Source organism: Vombatus ursinus, unplaced genomic scaffold, assembly GCF_900497805.2.
Source record: "Vombatus ursinus unplaced genomic scaffold, bare-nosed wombat genome assembly UNPS02010769.1, whole genome shotgun sequence".
NCBI classification, from domain to species: domain Eukaryota; kingdom Metazoa; phylum Chordata; class Mammalia; order Diprotodontia; family Vombatidae; genus Vombatus; species Vombatus ursinus.
The window spans coordinates 4,128,103-4,148,023 of record NW_020950547.1 but is presented as its reverse complement, the minus strand read 5'-3'; the positions used below and the strand labels follow the sequence as shown (position 1 = coordinate 4,148,023).

Below are 19,921 nucleotides of genomic sequence, written 5' to 3'. Positions count from 1 at the left end.
GGCTCAGTGCTCATTCCTGTTCCCAACAGTTGTTCTTACCACCTCCCTCCCAAATGAATAGGTAGCCATAGCTGAGCTGCGTTCAAACTGGGCCAACTATGTCAACCATCCTCAGGTCACAGCAAAATGGAAGATTGAGTTCTCTTATCTCCTAATATGGGAAGGACAGAAGGCCTCTAGTCCCTAAAAGGTTCAAGGAAACTAAACTTTGGTTTGGGAGGGACTACACAGACCTTGAAAAGCTAATCAGATCTGCAGCTTTGTCTACTGGACAAAAATATTCTGCCCTGGGTGGGGAGACCCCACATTTATTATCTCTTCAGAGAACTTTGATTTCTCCCAAAACTTCCAACAAAAACTATCCAGCCCATTCTACTTTTGCCAATTAGTAAAGTCAAGTAACACAACACAGCAGGAACCCACAAGATGGAAGTGAAAAGCAAATTAATTTATAAAAAAAAAAGGAAAATTTACAGAAGACTTAACAGAAGGTGCTGAGCCACATAAGGGAGAGTAAGTGTGGGTACCTTGTAAAAGGGCACATGAAACAAAGGGCCCAGGTGGGAAGAGACGGGTTATAGGGGGATGCTGGCTCCAGGAGGAGGGCAGATTGAAGAGTCAGTTTTGTCTTCACATCCAGGGTGAATCAAGGAGAAGGATTCGGAGAGTGGGGAGAGCTTGACAGCTATTGCCAATAGCTCTACACTGTACTCTGCCACTTCCCTCCCTGAATCCCCAAGTTCCAGAGATGATCACTTGTAGAAATGAATGTTTCTGGTGGTCTTGATAGGGGAAAGGGTTGAAATCAATAAAAGGGAGGTGCTTAAGTGCTTTTTTAAAATTTCAGGTTTTAAAAACATTCCATCTTCTGCCAACTCTACCTTTCATTCCCTCTGGGAAAGTAATTAATTAAGTTTAGGGAGCTGAGATACAGACTCCAGTCCCTTCCTCCCTACCATTTATCGAAGGACTCTAAACTCCCAAAGTCTTTTCCCTGTCCCACCCCCATATACACACACTCACACACACACATACATACAGTCTAAGCAGCCAATTAAAAAACACACACACACACACACACACACACATACATACACACACAACTTGACATTTAGAGGGATTTGCCTAGCTTGGGACAGGAGGGGAAAGGTGGGGAGGGCCTAAAACAGTGACATTATCTGAGGAAGCAGCAGCAGAGTTTATTCTCAGTGATCTGGAGAGAGGACTGAATTGATACTCCCAAAGAGTTGGGGGGGGGGGGCGTGTGCTGAAGCTGGGGAAAGGGCAAGGAGCCCAGAGGCCACTGATTCCTCTCTAGAATTCACTCTAGCACTCTTCCCCTGTTCTTGTTGATCAGAACCACCTCAACCTTTTTTTCTTTTTAATTTGAGGAAGGGACGGGGGAAAAGCTCTAATGTGGGTTTCCTCTCCCATTCCTTCTTTCCCTTTAAAAGTGTTTTTGAATTTATTATCCTTTTAAAAAAATTCCACAAAGCTGCAATAAGAAGGGGATATACCCCTAAGAAGTGGTTAATCAGAACCTGGTATAAATACCCACAACCCAGTACCTCCCTACTAGCCCCTCTTCTCTGGTATAGTATTCTCCTCCTATCCCCTTCCCCAGACATTAGTAATCTCTTTTAAATAAAAGTCTTGATACAATCAGATATAAACGTCGTGCCTTTGAGGCACAAACGACACGGTGGGGAATGGGAAAGACAGACTTTCCTTACGTAGTGATGACCTGTCCAGGCTGGGGAGAGGTCCAACTTGTAAAGGGGGTTGGGGAAGGCAGCATGTTCTGTCCTTTGGGGTGGGCAGGCTGTTCCAGGATGCCAAGTCTCCAAACCAGGAATGGGCAGAGAAGAGGTGTCCGCTGGCTCCTCACTGCGAAGGTGGCACTGGGGTGACCGTGCCTGGGCTGGGGGCTGTGGGGTCTGGGGGTATTGGGGTGCCTGGGTCTGTGAAAAAGAAGTAGATCAATCAGCTGAATTGAAAGATGAGACAGATTTAGGCCACTACAGACAGACAAATATATAGCCAGGGTATGAAGCTCACAGTGGATGAGTAGGACACCTTCCTCTGTGGATAGCCCAATACCTAATAATGCATGAGGTTGCTAAAGCCCAAATCTTTCCCTTGCTCCCCCTGAGAAATCTAATAAGTGATCTAGGTCAACCTTGAGAGTGTCTACTAGGAGTTTAAGCTTGAGGCAGCTAAATCTCTTGTGACAGGGTCAGGTACTGGAGACATGGGACCATTTGGACATGAAATTAACATGCAAATAAGATGCCAATCATGCAAATTAGAAACATTTTCTGAGTTCATAGCTTAGGCATTTTCACAACATGGCCCCTCTCTGACCCACCAGTAACAACCTAACTTCATTCCAGCTGTAACAACTGCGTCCCAGGCAGGCTGGGCGGTGAACCCCATGACTACCAGTTTGGGGAGTGGTGGAGGAGCGTTAGAGGGTCCCCTTCTCCTGTGTTTGACATTACCAGAGTCAGTATGCAGCAAGGAATGGGAAGCTCTAGTCAGTCACTGACCTTCCTATTTGTCCTTGATCCCACCACACATCCCCTCATGCCGCCCTTTCTCCCCCCAGTCCCCTCCTAGTCCCATCTCACCTGGCAGCGGGCTGGCACTGGGCATGAAGTTGCCCTGAACAGCTGCCACAATAGCAGGGCTCTGGGCTGCAGCGGATCCCAGCCCTGGCCCGAGAGGCAAGGAAGATGGCATGGTGGTGGTCGCCGGCAGGTTAGGATGTAGAGGGCTCGCCATGGACACAGGCAGGTTAGGTGAGGGGAGGGTTCCCGGGGCAAACGGGAGATGGTGGTGATGCCCATGCAGGTTAGGAGGAGGAGGAAGGTTAATATTGATGGAATCAGCTAGGCTACTAAATGGGATGATGGATGATGGAGGAGGAGGAAGAGGAGGAGGTGGCATGCTGAAAGGCAAACCCAAAGGAGCATTACCGGCCACACTTGGGTGCCCACTGCCTGGCACTGCCCCTGGTATCATTGAGGGAGGAGTTTGTTGGCTAGGGAACGGTGAGGGGCCTAGAAAAGAAAGAAGAAGATGTTAGGAGTTAAAAACTGTATTTTCTACCCAGTTTGCTTGGCTAAGATACCCCCTTCTCCCCTGTATTGCATCTTTCCCTTTGCTGACGTAAGGGCAAGGGGCAGATAGATCTCCATGTGACTTCCCTCCATAGTATTATAGTGGAAAGAACAATGAATAGTCCAGTATGGTTCCCAGCTCCTATAACTTAAACTCCTCAGAGCCTCAATTTCTTCATCTGTAAAATGGAGATAATAATATTCACATATCTATCTAAAAGGTATTGTCATAAGATAAACATAAATGTATGTTATTATTAGCTTTACAAGGAATGGGGATGGGTGCTGCCAAGTGTTGAGACAGATAAAGTACTTGCCAGTGAGTGACCTCTACTGGCTTACAGATGAAACATAATTTGACCACTCTAAACATACCTGAGCTCATCCACTTCATTCCCTTTACCCAATTCCTAAAGAGGGGAACCTGAAATATTTAGCTAGTGTTCAGGGTTCCCTAACACTAGTACAGTGGCCTCAAATATGCCACAATTATACCACCATCATGAAGTCAATAGGTTCCAGGACACAATCTGATTATAACTCACCATGGGGTCCAGTGGGGGGTGCTCCAGGTGGGATTGTCCCCGGCTGGGAAGCTCCAGCTGGTTGTAGCTGTTGTGACCCTGAGGCTGACCCTGTCTGTCCCATCTGTTCAGTGGGGGCCAAGCCGCCAGGAGGGGCCCCAGTACCAGCAGGAGTAGGGGCCACAGAGGGTGGAGCCACAGCCAAGCTGTGGGCAGGGGGTGGCACAGAGGCTCCTGTGGGTGGTACTGGCTGGGAGCCAGGGGGTAAGTTTGGGGGAGGCTGCTGTTGCTGTTGGTGCATTTGCTGGAAATGCTGCTGCCGTGCCCTCATCTCTGCATACTTCAGCTGTTCCATGTGGAAGGCCTGTCTGTCAGCCAGCAGCTGCTGCCTCTGGTACTCCAGCTGTCAATGTTATTTGGGCATCGTTATTCCAGCTCAGGAGATGGCAGAAGCAACACCCAGATACCCTCATTAGATTATCTTAGCATGGTTTCATATTCGTTCAGCATATAAAATCCAAATCCCTACGCCTGATTTCCAAAGCATCTCCAACAACTGTGCTTATGGTATATTACAGCATGTTATAGTTATTTGTGGTGGTCTTTCCTCCCCCAGTAGACTCCAGAAGCTCCATGAAGGTAGGATCAAGTCTCATCTAAACCTTGTATTTCCTCAGCACCTAGCACAGGGCTTGCACATGGATGTTAATATTTGTAGAATGACAGAAGAAATGAATAAACTGCTCTTCGTTTCACTAGGTTCCCTTCTCACATTTCTCCTAATTTGCGTGCCATCCTTTTCACATTCCTTCACATTACTCATTCTTACCCTCCAGTCTCTAACTGTTACTACTAGGATTTAGGTCTCACCTATTCTCTCTCTCTCTCTCCCGCCCCCGCTCCCCCCCAAGACTGGGTCTCTCCATCTTCCCAAGACTGGAGTGGAAGGGGCTATTTACAAGTCTAATCCCCCTTACTGGTCTGCACAGGAGTGTGACCTACTCCCACCCTGGGTCAGTTCTCCCCTCCCTAGGCAGCCTGATGGGCCCTTGCTTCTGGGGTTAACCATACTGATCCCAAACTTTGTGTAAACAACTAGTCAGCCCAGACCCCTGCAGCTTGGAATTCCAGAGTTCCAGAGATCCACCAGCCTCAGTCTCCCCAGAAGCCGGGATTATAGGTATGTGCCACCACGCTCAGCTGTTTGTCTCCTTCTTCAAAATCTAATTCAAAGTTCCCTGCCCTCAGGAAACTTCAATCAACCAATCCACAAACATTTATTAAGTGCTTTCTCTGTGTTAGCGTGGGGCCACAAAGACAAAAAATGAAACTTCCTTATCTCAAGAAGGGCAACATACACACATACAAGTATGTACAAAAGAGATACAGTATAGGGTGGTAAGGAAGGCCTTAGCAGGAGCATGAAGGGCTTCATTAAGGTAGCACCTGAACTTCATCTTAAAGGCCCCCAATTATGATCGATCTCAACTGAATTCTCTGAACTGAAGTCTTCTTGGGACTCATGTACTTAATATTTTAATTTGCATTATAGTACTTTGTATTTATTGGTCATTTTTGGTGTTATTCCTTTATCTCCTCCCAAAGGTCATCATTGTTTCCCATGATTGCCTTTTTATCATTAGCCCCTTCAGCTCCTTCCCCAGTTCACATTCTCAATATTAACCCCCCTTCCGCCCCTTCTCCACCCCCAAACCCATGGCCCTTTCTTCACTCACCTGCACTCTCACACCCACTGCCTCACTTTCCTCTTAGCTGCCTGGGGTCGACTTTCCCCTGCTCTGGCCTTGGCTACTCTCCACTTCTCAGGAGCCCTGCCAGACACCGTTTTCTCTCTGCTCTGCAGCTTCACTTCCTGTCCTAAACTGAGACACTGGCTCAATGATGGGGGTGCTTCCAGAGCTCCTGCTGAGTCCCTGGGGGAGGCTACTCACGGCCTCTCGCTCCCGGTCCATGATGGTCTCCAGCTCTTCAAAGTGCCGAAGTTTGATCTCCAGTTTCTTCATCTGGGTCTCTACTAGCAGGGCCACCAGGGACTTGATCTTCCTCTCTTCAACTGCAGCCAAGTGCTGGGGGAAGAGCAGAAGAGGCCACGGTGAGGCGTTCATTGGGGAGATCCCAAGAATTACAAAGACAAGAAAAAGTCTGGCAACTTCCAAGAGATCATCAACTAATTACAGTTCTGCTCCATTATGGAGTTTGACATTTTAAAAAAGATATGAAGAAATTGCAGTAGATATAAAAAAAAAAAGAACCAAAAAACCCTGAAAAATAGAAGCAAGAAAGAAAAGCTAAAAAGGTTAGACTATTTAGGGTAGAGAAGCAACTAAGGTGCCTTGAATATAAGGGTTGGTCTACAAATGATGGTCACCTATTATTCCCCATCTCTATTAAGGATAATGAGGAAATGGTAGCAGAAATGAAGGAGATGGAAGAGCATAAAGAATTTCTTGTGAGTAATGAAGAGATACAGAGAATGTCAGCTCCTCTCCCAGATAACCTAAAACAAAAGAGTGACCCCTAGACAAGTCAGGCTGGTTGTGCTGGGAATCTAAACTCGTGTGACTTGAAGGCATCGGGGACCCTCAGAGCAATGCCTCACCTTGGCTTTTACAGCAGCCGCTGCCAAGGCAGCAGCGGCTGCAGTGGAGAGGTTGCCTTCGCCGATGTCCCGCTCTACCTTGGTTTTCCTCTCACCCTCAGCCTCAACCACATCCTTTAGCACCTCCTCCTGTCCCTCCTTTGGCTCCTTCTCTTTTTCCTGGTCAGCTTGAAATTGGAAAACAAAGATTAAGTCAACCCTGTGGGTCCCCATCTTTCCTTTCTAGACTCTTGATCCACCCATCCCAAAGCCTCACCCATGGGGTCCCCATCACTCTTCTCCGACTCTTTCTCAATGTCACCTTCCTTTCCCTTCTCTTCCTCCTTTTTGGGTGCTTCACTTGGTTTATCCTTTACTTCTTCTTCTGTGGTGGCACTTCCTTCCCGTAGTTCCTAAAGTCCCCATGGAAAAAGGGGGCAGAAACAGCATCAATATAGATCTGAATCTTGTATGAACATGGTCATACCCAAACTTGGCTACCCAAGTTTTTCCCTCTGCCTTCAGAAAGGATACTTTGGGGAAAACACACATATTCCACAATATTTCATGCCAGTTTCCACTTGCTTTCTGTCTCACAGTCTAGCCAGACCACCATCCCAAGAAGAGGTCAGTGCTGCTGTACCTTGGGCTCTTTTTTCTCCTCTGCAACTTGGCCTTCTGCCCGAGTCTCATCAGCCCCACTCTCTTCTGTAAGAAAGCGAAGGGAAAATAAGAAATGTGACATACAGAGTTAGTGTCTGTAACTAATTTCCAATTTGTTCATTCTATCAGTCAGAACTGAAGGGTGAGGACAAATGAAGGGGTGTCAGGGATCATTCCTTACAAGCGACCTTACTGGCTCTGAGAAAACCAACCAAGCCAGCTCTTAACACATCGCACATTGCCCACAACGACGCTGAAAGGAGACATCCTCACCCATCCGGTCAGGTTCATCAGAGGTGGTTCCTGCAATGCCACTACTCTCCAAACCGAAGGATGGGTCTGCTTTGCCTGTCATTTTGGCTGCTTCCTCCACCTTGCGAACATGGGCCTCCACCAGGGCTGTGGGAACCTCTTCTTTCATCTTGGAGAACTCTTCTGCAATGCCCAGAAAGGACGATTGGTGGTCCACGTCATTAAACTTGACAGCCTTGAATGTCTTCCCCACCCCAGAGGAAAAGATTAGTACATTTATTACTCTTAAAGACCCTGTGCAGAGTCCATCTGTTTGGAGTTCTGGGTTGTCCCTTGAGCCAGTGAGGCAGGTAAATCAGACAACCGTTGATGTAACTGGTTGTGGGAATAGGCAGAGAACACCCTCTCTACATTACCTAAGGCTGACTTGGCAGCAGCAGAAGCCACTCGGGGGTCAACCACAGAGGCCAGGAAGGCAACAGTGCTCATGACGGGGTTACCAGACTGGCTGAAGGGGATAGGCTGGTAGGCAAGGGGCCCCAGTGAGGCCTCCGAGTCCTCTAGGTACGGGTCCTCAATGGGCAAACGGAGGAAGTGCAGAATGCATTCATCCTGTGTGCGACTCCCTACATGTTCCGACACCTTGTTCCAGTCGTCTTTGTACATCTCCAGTGCCTGCGAATGGGGGAAGTCATGACTCAGCTGAGCTTTCTTCCCTCTTTGTCAACATCCCTCTCCCAGGCAGCACCAAGAAAGGGGGATGAAGAGCGTGAAGTAGTTCTCCATTTTAAATTCAACATTCGTTGACTGATTTATTGATGGATTGATGGTTCTAACTCTGATGGCTAAAATTCTCAGGTGCTTGGTGAAGGGAAAGTCTGGAAGGGGAGAAAGCTACAGTAAAAGCCAAGGTTCAGGACAGGACACAATGCCCTCAGCGCCCCAGTTACCTCCAGAAGAAGTAGCGTCTCCTGTTCTGTCCACTCACGGGTTGCACTGGCTGCGGCTTTGCTCTATAGAGGATGCAGAAAAGGGGAAAAGAAAAGAAGACAGGATCTATACAAGTAAGTTGCCATGCAGTCTACACGCTGGTTCCCTCTCTGTCCCTGCCCCCCATCCCACGTTTCAAACCTTGGAGGGTACATTCTTTTTGGTGTACATATCTGTCCGTAGTCCGAAGTTCTGCATATCTGCTGGTTTCTCTTTGCTTTTGTCAGGAAAGTTAAGCATTTGCTGGGAAGCTGAGGTCTGCTGTTAGGAGGGAAGATCAAGCAAAGACAGGGCAGAGTGAGAATGGGGATGGGAATGGAGAGCTTCTTGCCCAAGCTCCACAGCTAATAGAGAGGTTTGTTTTCCTTTCCCACTATTTTAGTACCTCATGTTTCCATACCCATTCCCTCTAAGGAAGGTCCCTCTTTCTTACTTTTTAAGGGGTTAGCAAGAAGTTGAGGGGTGCTATACTCCACCTACCAGCTCTGGCTTTCCCTTAGCTGTCTCCGGTACCAGTTCATCCAGCTCTTTGCCTTTTCGCCCAGCCTTGTTGTCAGCATCAACCTGGCGACCCTAGTGGACAAAGGTCGGTGTCATGGGTACTAGGCAGATTAAATGAGTGGAGCACATAGGAAACACATAGGAAGTTGGGGCAGTTCTCCCTTTGAGCAATGTTGCCTCTTCATTCCATCACAGTATTTGGCATAATATTCATTTGTATAGGTTTCTCTATAGGTATGCCTAGAAAACTGACCTATATAAGTCAAGAGACCTATTATATTCTTAGTTCTGGCTCTATGAACTTTATGCGACTGAGTTTTTCTAAGCCTTTTTTATAGGTAAAATGGAAATGATGTATCTACTTGCCCTACATTCTTCAAAGGGCTACTCTGAAATAGCTAAAATGCCTAACAATAAAAACATTTTAAAAGCTTTCTGTGAACTTTTTATTTTCTATTTTTCTACACATGTATCCTGTCCCATATTAGATAATCCACCCCAGAGGAACTTTTCCTTCCTTTGTATCTTCACATAGATATCAAACACATGGCGGCCTGACTTGCCTGGTCCCTTTTATCTCAAGAAAAGGTAAAACGCTGCAAATATCTCTGGCCCGACAATTTACTCCATTCTCAAAAACCAGAAATGGAAAGTCCTAGGATTCCAGTTTGTTCACCCCCCCAATCTATTCCCTTTAGCACTCCATTCCTACCTGGGGTGTCTTGGGCTGCAGTGGTACCAGCCCTGAGGGTGTGTCAGCTAGGACATGGAAGTGAGAAGTGGGTGGGGGTCCCATGGGAGTTGGTCGGCTCTCTGCATCCACCTGGTAGTTGATTAGACCCCACTGTTCCAGGAAGGCATGGACTCTGTGAGGGCCAGGAGGCAGAGAAAGAGGTCATTCCAGGGTACTCACAAAAGTGAAGGGAGTGCTTTCTTTCTGTTTCTTCCCCTTCTTTCCCCACAGTTCATCTACCTGGGGTTTCTACTTCTGCCCAGAAACACTTGAGGGCAACCAACATCCTCACTACCTTCTTTCACCAATCACAAGTCCTACCTCATGATGGCACAGACATCACCTGCCAGGTTCCGACGGCAAGCAGTGGAGGTGAGGTACTCTTGAGGGTTCAGTCGATAGGTGTCAATCATGAAGTTTCGATAGGCCAAGTAGCTGGGAGAATGGGAGAAGTGTTGGTAAAAGGAAAGGGGGCTGAAGGGCAGGAAAGGAAAGACAACTGTTCCTCAGCAAGGAAGACAAATTAAACTAAAGGGCAATAAAAGTCAGGTCAAATATAAGACTGGTACCACCCTATTAAAATTGAAATACACCCCCTTCCTTTCTGTTGACGACAATCAGTAAACTACAAATGCGGAAAGCAGTTATGTGCTAACAGAGGAGATCACCCCATTAGATCATAGGCTCCGGTGCAGAGCTAGAAGAGACCACAGAGGCCGCTGGGTCCAACTCTCTCATTTTGCAGGTGGTTTTGCTTAACTGTTTTCAAGGAACATAACTATTTGGGCAGGGAGCATTCACTGGAAATTGTTAAAAAAATATACTAATAAAATTTTTTTTTCAAAAAGTCAAGCTGAACGTATCTTGAGAGTATGCAAGCTGAACACAACTCAAGTACATCTCAGCTAACGGGAGGCCAGGACAGCAGCAGGGTTGGCATGTGGAAATCTAAAATGGCCCAAGTCTTTCCTTTCACCTATTTCCCTCATCACCCTGATAATCACTCTTTCACTCCCTTCTTCAAAGACCCAGTGTCCTCCTGGTCTGTGTTCTTGATCAAAACTTATTCTGAGAAAATTCAATTCAACTAACATATGCTAAGGACTTGTTACAAGGTTACACACTGTTTTAGGTACCAGGGATAAAAAGATGAAAAACAACAATGTCCCTCTCAAGGAATTTATGATCTATTTGAAGAGTTGGTGTGGGAGAAGAGGAGACACGTACATGAATGAGAATAATACAAGGTAGAATGTCATCAAGGAAAACAAGAGATCCAGGAAAGTGCTAAAAGAAAATCTAAGGAGGAAAAGATGACATCTAGCTCAGGGAACGGCTAGAATGAGGGACGCTTCCAAGAGGCAGAGGTGAAAAGGGATGGAGGTAGCTTCCTTCAGAGCAGAACAAGAGAGCCGCCTCTTACACAGAGCCTGTCCTCGATTTCTCCACTTGTTGATGCTCTCCCCATCCTGGAATGAGTTCATCTAACTATGTCCTGAATATACTGAAAGTTTCTTAAGGGTAAGGACTTTGGGAGAAGGCTCAACTGACAGATATTTACTTTTTAAAACCTCGTCCATGCTGTTTCCTCTCTTGGACGTCTTTGTATTCGTGTTATCGTTAGTTACAGAGTGAAGAGATTTGTCTGGTGTTAAAGGAATCTCAAACAAGTGTGAGAATGGACTTAAGAGGCGCTGGGGAAGCCTTTCAGAAACCCTAACAAAGTACCACTCAAACCTACCAGTAAGACCAATCTAAACAACACTTGAGGTATAAAAAACACCCACAATCCCTCACTGCCCCTTACCCCTGACACTGGAAGCAATGACACAAAAGGTAGGATAAGAACAAAGACTGAGGTTTCCTTACATTTCTGGGGTCTTGGATTTGTTCTTGCCATTGAAGAATTCTGGCAGAGCCCTCCTCTCAATAGCGTGGACGCTGTAAAAGAAAAGAAAAGTAAGAGAAAGCAGGGTGACTTTAGGAGGTGGTGGATAAAGGGAAGCTGTTGAGAGCAAAGCCTGGGATCAGACATGGGATTTGGAGCTAGAAAGGTGCTCCTTAATCATAAAGTTCATCTCCTATTCTGAATATGAGGAAACTGAGACCTACAGACATTAACTGACTTGCCCAAGGTCTCACAGGTAGTAAGTAGAGGACCAGAACAAGAACTAGACACCAGAACCTCTGACTCCAAATCCAGGGCTCTTTTTCCTACATTAGGCAGAAGAAAAAGCAGCCAAATTTTGAAGTAGGAATGATGGAGGTTATTTGTTAGGGAGAACTTATTGGCCGAGGCTAGGTAATCTTTCAGAATAGAATTGTCCTCTTCTCTTCTAGCTGGGTTGAGCAGAGGCTCCAGAACATATCAGCAGACTAGAAGTGAGACACTAGTACCTATTGTAGTCAAACCAGGCCGCATAGCTAGGGATGATGATGTGGTGAGTCTGCTCAGTCACGTTGTCCTCATGAAGGTCAGGGTTCTTCGCCTGCTCGCCCTTGTTGCCAGTGCTGCTCTCATCCTCATCCTAAAAGCATGGACACTGCTGACTATTTAGCATTCCCTTTCTTCCTTTTACCAACTCCCATTTCTCCTACCATCTTGGGAAGTGAACAGGGGCAGGGAATGAGGACAGGTGGCTAAGGACTCTAGGGCCTAAAAGAGTCAGAGGCTTGAAGAGTAGTTACAATTGGCCCTAGGAGATCCTGGATAATTCTGGATAGTAAGAGCTTTGGAATCCCATAGTTGTTGTTGTTGTTATTATTATTATTATTATTATTATTGTTGTTGTTGTTGTTGTTGTCATTCCCACCTTGCCTGTGGTCTCCATGCTCTCATCCTCTTGTTCATCTGGAATGAAAAGAGTTGAGCATGGAGTAAAGGTTAATCTCCTAGTAACAGAAGAGTAAAAACCACACCCAAGGCGTCCTCCCAGCTGGACAGACTCACCTGCAGCAGAGGGGGTAGCCAGGCCCTTAAAAGTCTCTTCTCTCTCCCTCTATCAAAGGAAGCCATCCCTTTTCCCAACCCCAGGTGCTTCTTCATTCCTGTGAGCATCTCCCTCCTTACCTAGATCTGTCATGGTGCCTCCTTTAACTGGTGCCGACTCTGAGTCCTTTTTGGTATTGACTATATTGAGATAGAACTATAACTTATTATGTAGCTCCAACTGCTACCAAGCCCTCTCCCTTTCTTCTTCTTCTTCTTCTTCTTCTTCATCATCATCATCATCATCATCATCAATACAATGCCTACTCTGTGCCAAGTACTGTGCTAAGTAAGCACTTTACAAATATCTTATTTGATCCTCATAATAACCCTGAAAAGAAGGTGCTGTTATCATCCCCATTTTACAGATGAGGAAAATAAGACAAACAGGTTAAATGACTTGCCCAGGGTCACACAGCCAGTTAAGTGTCTGAGGTCACATATGAGCTCAGATCTTCCTGATTCCAGGCCCAGCACTTTATCCACTCTTGTTGCCCCTTCCCCTTTCATCAATAGCTCCTCAAATCCCACCTCCTTCATATCTTATTTAATTAGATAAAAAATAACTTCTTCCATTCTAATTTGATCTAAAATGCACTTGCCTCAACAACTTTATTCTCTTCTCTGTGATATTCTTCTCAGTCCATCTGTCTGCCCTAAGGACTACAAACTCTTAAATGGCAGGGACTAGGCCTGATTACTCCACAGAGCACAGTATCCCACACAAAGAAGTGTTGAATGGGGGGGTTTTCAATGGGATGACAGCTCTAGCCACCAGCTATATCGAGGGGACATTCAGGCAGAGGGGTCTAGGCATGGTGACAGAAAGCTAGGGAAAACGAATGGAAGCTAGGAACTCAGGTGACCATTTACCTGTCTTGGGCAGTGTTACTTCCTCCACATTGGGGACTGGTGAGGGTTCATCCATGTCCTTGGTCAAATCCTCTTGCTCTTCTTCTCGATGTCCACGCTTTGACTTAGTATAAGGTGTTGAGGGGCTATATATGATACAGAGAGGGAAAAGAGGTCAATTTCATCTTCGTAAAAGTCCCTGGGAGGATTCATAGGGAAGAAAATCAGGAAAGAGTCCTCAAGATAATTGCTAACTATAAGGAAAGCTTCTCAAATTGTAGGATGATGAAGAATAGCACAAGTTTTTCATCTGGAGAGCTGAGTTTGAGCAGCTTTTTCTTTGGGCTAATGAACAGAAGTGAAGACAGTCACATACCCCTTCTTTGCATTTTTCTTTTTGGCTTCAGGGGTTGGAGAAGGAGAGGGAGAACGCTTTCTTTTCTTGTAGTTACTACCCTTCTTGTCCCGCCTGTCTGAATCTGGGCTGTTCACCTGGATATGAGGAATTGGGACCCATGTTAGAGGACAGCGTCAAAGGAAAGGGCACCCATTGTGGGCACACTCAGAAAGGAAAGAAGAAGCAAGGCATCTCACCTCATCTGTCAGTGTCTTAGCTGAGATCTTCTTACGGCGAGACACAGGGTTTTTGTCATCATTCACTTCATAGTCTTCTTCGTTCATCCACTCATTGAAAGTATCTGTGTCTAGAATCCATTTTGCATGAACCTGTGGAGCAGAGGCCATGCTCAGAAGGCCTCTGTGAAGCTTCCCAACTTGCCCTGGGACATTATGAACCTCAAATGGTTTGAATCTGGGGAGGCCATGAAAACCTCTGATTTGCTCTCAAAGAGTAAGCCTAGAACCCCAAATAGGGCAAAGAGGAAGAACACTTTCCTCTATGCCTGGAATGAATTCTCTCCCCATTTTTTTTTTTTAGGCAATTGGGGTTAAGTGACTTGGTCAGGGGGGGTTCTCAATGTCAAGTATTTGGTCTGAGGCCGGATTTGAACTCAGGTCCTCCTGACTTCAGGGCAAGTGCTCTATCCACTGCACCACCTAGCTGCCCCTCTCCTCATTTTCAATTGTTGAAATCCTTCTCTTCCTAGACTTGCATGGACTGATGCAAAGTGTACTGTGGACAAAGTAACAGCAATACTGTAAGATGATCAGCTGTGAATGACTTAGCTATTCCCAGCAATACAATGATCCAAGACAACTCTGAAGGACTAATGATGAAAAATGCAATCCATCCCCAGAGAAGGAACTGATAGTATCTGAATACAGGTTGAAGCATGCTTTTTTAAAATTTTTCTTGAATTTTTTTTTTTGGTCTATGTTTTCTTTCACTACATGACTATTACGGATATGTTTTTACATAATTTATGTTTTACATGTATAACCTAGATTGAATTGCTTGCCTTCTCAATGGGGCTGGGGAGGAGTGGTTGGGGAAAAAGGATAGGAGAGAATTTGGAACTCAAAAGTTTCAAAAACGAATGTTAAAAATTGTTTTTACATGTAAATGGGGAAAAATAAAATACTAAATAAAAAAAGGAAAACTAAAATTAAAAAATCCTTCTCTTCCTGCAAGGTCCCCTGCAAGTGTCCTCCCAGCTGAAAGATATCACTCTCTATGCCTCAAAGTTTATGAGATCCTTTACCTGGACCTCTCCTTTGCCCTGTCAATAGTTATTTGTGTACAGACCATGAGCTACCTAATTAGATTACAAAGTAAAGGGAAGAGATAATTATTTTCCTTCTTTTTATCTCCAATGTACCAAACACAGTAGGTGCTTAATAAATGTGTATTAAATCTGTTGCACTAGTTACCTTCCTTGGTTTCTCAGGTGTGGGTGCATCTTCCACAGAAGCTTCAATTTCACTTGCTGGAATCCAGGTATCATAACTGTCATGGGAAAACCAAGCATGACATTGCACAAATGAGAGGAATAAACGAGGAAGAAATCATATACAGACACTTTTCTTTTTATCTTTTAAGCTCCAAATAACTAATTCAACACAAAGAGCTCTTTGGGTATCTGAAAATCACTCTGACCAGGATCTCTGATTCTGACTGCCTCTATACCATCCAGCTACCAGTCCCACTAAGGATGGTTTCATGCAGATGCTCTGTCCAACATTATGGGACTTCTGAGTCTGACTGATGTTCCTAAAACCCCTTAGGGATCAGGGCCAAATTCTCACCTGTCAGGATAGTAGCCCCAGTGCAAAAGAACTTGTTTGTCCCTCTTCATGACTGGCCGTACCCATTCCTCTGGGGGGCAGAAGGGAAGGGAGAGAAGACAGAGGAGTGTGAGCTGGGAATATGGGTGAAAAGTAAAGCAAAAGGGACCCAGAGATGAAGTTGAACTCCACCCCTGATATATCAGGAGACTGGGCAAGAGGAATATTATGGAGTCAGGGAACCCAGGGACTGAAAAATCCTTCCAAGTCCTTTCTCCTCTGTCAGAGTTTTCTCTGAGTGAAGGAGAGGAGTAGAATGGTTTAGTTGATAAGGCTCTCTTCCTCAGCATACAACCAGCAAGCTGACCCTGGCTGTGGGTCACATTGAAGCTTACCTTCCTCCAGGTTCCCAGGAACAGGGCATACTATATGGGAGGCATTGTTCTTATCTTCAGTTACTGTTCCCTGAGATCAGAATAAATCAATGCATCAGGCAGGAAAAAGTAAATATGGTTCACTCTCAGTGATCTCTGTTAATAGGAGGAAGCAAGTTGTGTCCAAAATAAATGACAGTCCAAGTCCCAACTCTGAATGGATCCTTTAACAGTGGATTTGCCTTTCTACGAATAATTTTCTTTCTTTTTATTTTTTTGGGTGAGGCAATTCAGGTTAAGTGACTTGCCCAGGGTCACACAGCTAGTAAGTGTCACGTGTCTGAGGTTGTATTTGAACTCAGGTTCTCCTGACTCCAAGGCAGTACCACCTATCCCTATGGGTAATTTTCTTTGGATGATATTATAATTAGTCTAAAGTCCCTAGGGATATATAAGTTCAGCGTCAGAGGAAAACAGCTAGGTATTTATTAGGTAGTGAGGAAAAACCTATATAGGATTTAAAGATTTCTGACCTAACAAGAAGACAAGCTACAAATGAAAAAATTCAAAGTCAATTTACTTAATTGCAAATACTAGTTCAATATTCTATGTTAGCTAGTTGTTTCACATAGTATCCTCATATAATAAAGGTATAAGACTAACCCCTAGACTGGTGATACAGATCCCCAATTATTGCTTGGGATAAGCAGAACAGAACCTGGAAGAGGCTCAATGTCTTGAGTTTCACCTTCTTCCTATTTCTTTAGGTAGTAAGGAAGGCAGCAAAGACTAGCCTTGGGGTAGAAAACGAGAGCCTTTCAATGCTACTTCTTAGGGAGAAAGATTAAAAAGGGAAAAAGTCGTGGGATTTCACAGGGATCCCTCAGGCACATCTATTTACCTGATGCCTTTTGATAATGTCCTTCAATTTTCCTAGCAGCTTAAGGTCAATCTCAGGGTGTAGGAAAATATTGGGTCGAGCCAAGCAGTTATTCTGTAGAAAGGACAAGCAGACAGTTAGGTGGTTGGAGCATTCTGAATTCTCACTGCAAAGTAAGGAAGGAGTCAAGTGCGATACTCTTAGATGTTACCTGCACAAGGGACTTCTCAATGGTCATGAACATTTCCACGTTTCGGTCCATGCGGGATGGATTCTGGAAATCGTAACGCCGCCTTGTGGGAAGGCAAGAGCCCAGTGAGTGGCATGGCTCAGGCCTGGGGATGGGGGTGGGGGGACACATGACTTCATAACTTAGGGAATTAAAACAAGGCACAAAAAGAGCCTCTAGCTGGCAGGCCCCTGTTGCTGCTCCTAAGGCCAGCTGATCTGAGAGGCTCAGGCTCTCACCTGTTAAGATTTCCCCTGAACCCCACCCTCTTGCTAAGTCCTTTGGCTAGCCCACCTGTTTTGTTTTCTCACGTTGCTGTTGGAGAAAAACCTTCTCCCCACTCCCAAACTGGGCACAGATTCCTCTCAGAATACAAAGTAAAAAATATATTTAGTCTAAAGGAGAAAGAAAATGACAGTTCAAAATAATCCCTGCTCTCCCACTAGGTCAAACCCACTGCCACTGCCACAATGAAATGGTCACTACTATTCTTAGCCATCCCCTTTAAAAGACTCTGGGTGATCAGGAGGGTGGCCCATTCCCACCAAACTGAATCTAAAAAGAGTCTGAAGATCTCTCACCATCCCTGGTCGCTCTTGAACTTGTAAGCAGCTGCAAGGATATGACACAGGGAACCTCCTGCTTTGAAATCTAGGAAACATTTGATCTGCAAAACCAGAAGTGGCATGTGGAAGAAGCAGCTGAAGAGGGAGTGGTAAAAGCTACCTACTCCCTCCCTCCTTATCATTTCACTTCAGAAAGCAAAGTACAGCAATAATATCTGCCCCTAAGCTGAGAGCATTTCTTCAAGATTTTATCCTTTAGACAAATCCCTAGATAGGGGTAGAGTAGCCTAGGGGTAAATTGAGATGCTGTGAGACAGATATTGCCCAAATGTTGCTAACTAGGCTAAGCCAGCAATATCCTCAGGTTGGCTAGAGAAGGAAAGATACAGTACTTAAATGGCCTAGGTCCCTCCCCAGGTTGTTGGGATACCCACCTGCCTTGGCCCTGTAGACTCACCGGAAGCTTGGTAAGTGGTGCGTTGCTCACGTGTTTGCCAAATACCTCCTCCTGGAACTGTAGCAACTGTACCACTAGGCTAGACAAGGACTTGTTGGTGGGTGGTTCAGCTTGGATATACTAGGGAGAGAGAGAGAGGAAAGGAATGATGAGGGCTCCTATTATATCTCCCACAATCCCTGCGCTTGAGAGAGAAGCCCCTGGAAGAGTAGTAAGGTCAAGTGGAGACATTCTGGAAGCCACTCTCCTCAGACAAGAACTAGAAACTATTTGTGAAAAGAAGGCAGAAAAGAGGCACTGTCACCTAGTTCTAAGAGCAGCAGAAAGAGCTCCAGGAGGTAAAAATTCTGCTGCCAGCAAATAACTGATGTTGTTTAATACTGAGTGCCCAAGAGGGGAGAATTTCGTTCTCTTTCTCGAGCTTCACCCTGTAATGTGAGCTGCCAGGACCCTCTTATCTTGGTGCCACAACAGTACTTTGGGTCATAAAAGCCTCAGGCTTTATGGAATCCAGCCTATGTGGAAGAGAGGGGAGAGAGGGAGGGCTCTTCAGGACTCACTGAACAGGACAAGGCTGTCCACTAACTTGTGGGAACTTTTTTTGGGGGGAGGGAAGAAGAGAGGGAGAGATGAAAATCTTGGGCAAAACTGCTTATTAAGAAAGGCAGGCCAAATAGAACTGTCACAGGATCTTTCTGGAGGGGACTTCTCTGGGATCTGTATAGATCTCTAGAAGATAATGATGTAAGGAAAACCTTACTTATATCCTACCTAATAGAGAAATGGCAGGCAAAAAGGTCTACTATCCCTGAATAAACTGGCCTAGATACAAGCCCAAGGCAGGCACCCTAATATCTGTAGGCTCTTCAAAACAATCCTGGACTTTCTCAAACATACCCATATAATACTTCTCTCCAAGAACTCTAGTCTTTAAACTCATGTTAAACTGAACCTCTAGGATTTCTTTTAACCTTTTGACCTCAGTTTCCTCCATGCCAATCACAGAGGACAGCATCCCTCTCAGACGGAAGCAGAGAGAATAGCTTCAGGGAAAGGAGAGGTCACAGGAGGGAAAGGTAAATGACAAAAGCCCAGTAGTATATAAAAGCCACTCCAGATCTCAGGCAGTCAATTCCTCCTAGAATCCACTGACTAAGCCCCCAGCTTATACACCCTCCCAAAGGTTAAAGGTAGTAACTGCCTGGAAATCAGAGCCCCATGCTGGGTACAGACAAGCAACAGACAGCAGCTGTCAGTATTCTGACACCTGGAGAGACCCCGGAGAACAAGGTTAGCTTGTATCCAAATGTATGCAGGAACCTGAGGAAAGAGGTTTCACAGCCCAGAGCTCTCCCAACAGTACCACCACTTACAACCTCCAACAGGAAGCAATGATGGGTAGGGAGAATTTGAAAGAGAGAAAACCAAGAAGGAAAAAAAATACAAAACTTGCCTTCCTCCTTGGAAGGCAGAGTGGGGCAGGATGGAGAGAAAAGGAGAAGATTCTTCCCTGAGAATCTGATTATAGGGAGAGAACACAATATAGGTGGATGTTGTCCTTTTATCAGTCTTCCAGACAAAGGACATAAGCAGAAAAGGGTCCGTGGAAGGGGCAGATAACATTCCACAGACCTTTTGTTCACTCCCTTACTACCTCCAGTCTTGGGTAAAAGGTTGAGACTGACCTCAGGTCAAGATGGGAGCAAAAAGTGGAGATTTCATTGTAAATGCTGAGAAACTGTTTAAGAAAACCACAATCTCCGATCCTCTGGCTTCCAAACAGGCAATGATATCCCCTTATATGGAGGCAAGACAGACAGGTAACAGCATGGAGATCCTTTCTCAGGCCAATGAGCAGGAGTGAGGCCTTCCCTGTGGGTGTCTACTCTCGTGCTTTTCATCATTCCCTTCTCCCAATACTACACACACAAAGCCTCGGGGAGGCCTCAACACCCGCCGCCCCCCCCCCCAGGCTCTTGGGCACCAAGGCTGGCCCGGGGGAGTAT

At 45.6% G+C, this 19,921-nt stretch overlaps 1 protein-coding gene across 4 annotated transcripts in view; it reads right to left on the bottom strand.

The window, feature by feature from the left end:
- Window positions 1-427: 427 nt before the first annotated feature.
- SMARCC2 (SWI/SNF related, matrix associated, actin dependent regulator of chromatin subfamily c member 2) overlaps window positions 428-19,921 on the bottom strand; it is a 19,746-nt gene continuing 252 nt past the window's right edge. The window contains exons 2-29 of one of the 4 annotated variants that reach the window (XM_027854983.1): window positions 17,916-18,035; window positions 17,474-17,559; window positions 16,875-16,998; window positions 16,685-16,777; window positions 15,805-15,874; window positions 15,431-15,500; window positions 15,056-15,131; window positions 13,820-13,951; window positions 13,602-13,717; window positions 13,247-13,371; window positions 12,455-12,514; window positions 12,198-12,235; window positions 11,782-11,912; window positions 11,254-11,325; window positions 9,706-9,819; window positions 9,364-9,517; window positions 8,631-8,723; window positions 8,292-8,411; window positions 8,111-8,173; window positions 7,577-7,835; window positions 7,182-7,343; window positions 6,889-6,953; window positions 6,523-6,658; window positions 6,267-6,433; window positions 5,599-5,733; window positions 3,668-4,049; window positions 2,631-3,062; window positions 428-1,961 (exon numbers count right to left, since the gene is read on the bottom strand). In XM_027854983.1, the coding sequence (XP_027710784.1) occupies window positions 1,885-1,961; window positions 2,631-3,062; window positions 3,668-4,049; window positions 5,599-5,733; window positions 6,267-6,433; window positions 6,523-6,658; window positions 6,889-6,953; window positions 7,182-7,343; window positions 7,577-7,835; window positions 8,111-8,173; window positions 8,292-8,411; window positions 8,631-8,723; window positions 9,364-9,517; window positions 9,706-9,819; window positions 11,254-11,325; window positions 11,782-11,912; window positions 12,198-12,235; window positions 12,455-12,514; window positions 13,247-13,371; window positions 13,602-13,717; window positions 13,820-13,951; window positions 15,056-15,131; window positions 15,431-15,500; window positions 15,805-15,874; window positions 16,685-16,777; window positions 16,875-16,998; window positions 17,474-17,559; window positions 17,916-18,035 (3,672 nt within the window). In that variant the 3' untranslated portion in view covers window positions 428-1,884. The remainder of the gene's footprint in view (window positions 1,962-2,630; window positions 3,063-3,667; window positions 4,050-5,598; window positions 5,734-6,266; window positions 6,434-6,522; window positions 6,659-6,888; window positions 6,954-7,181; window positions 7,344-7,576; window positions 7,836-8,110; window positions 8,174-8,291; window positions 8,412-8,630; window positions 8,724-9,363; window positions 9,518-9,705; window positions 9,820-11,253; window positions 11,326-11,781; window positions 11,913-12,197; window positions 12,236-12,454; window positions 12,515-13,246; window positions 13,372-13,601; window positions 13,718-13,819; window positions 13,952-15,055; window positions 15,132-15,430; window positions 15,501-15,804; window positions 15,875-16,684; window positions 16,778-16,874; window positions 16,999-17,473; window positions 17,560-17,915; window positions 18,036-19,921) is intronic. The other 3 variants (XM_027854985.1, XM_027854984.1, XM_027854986.1) reach the window with 3 other exon arrangements.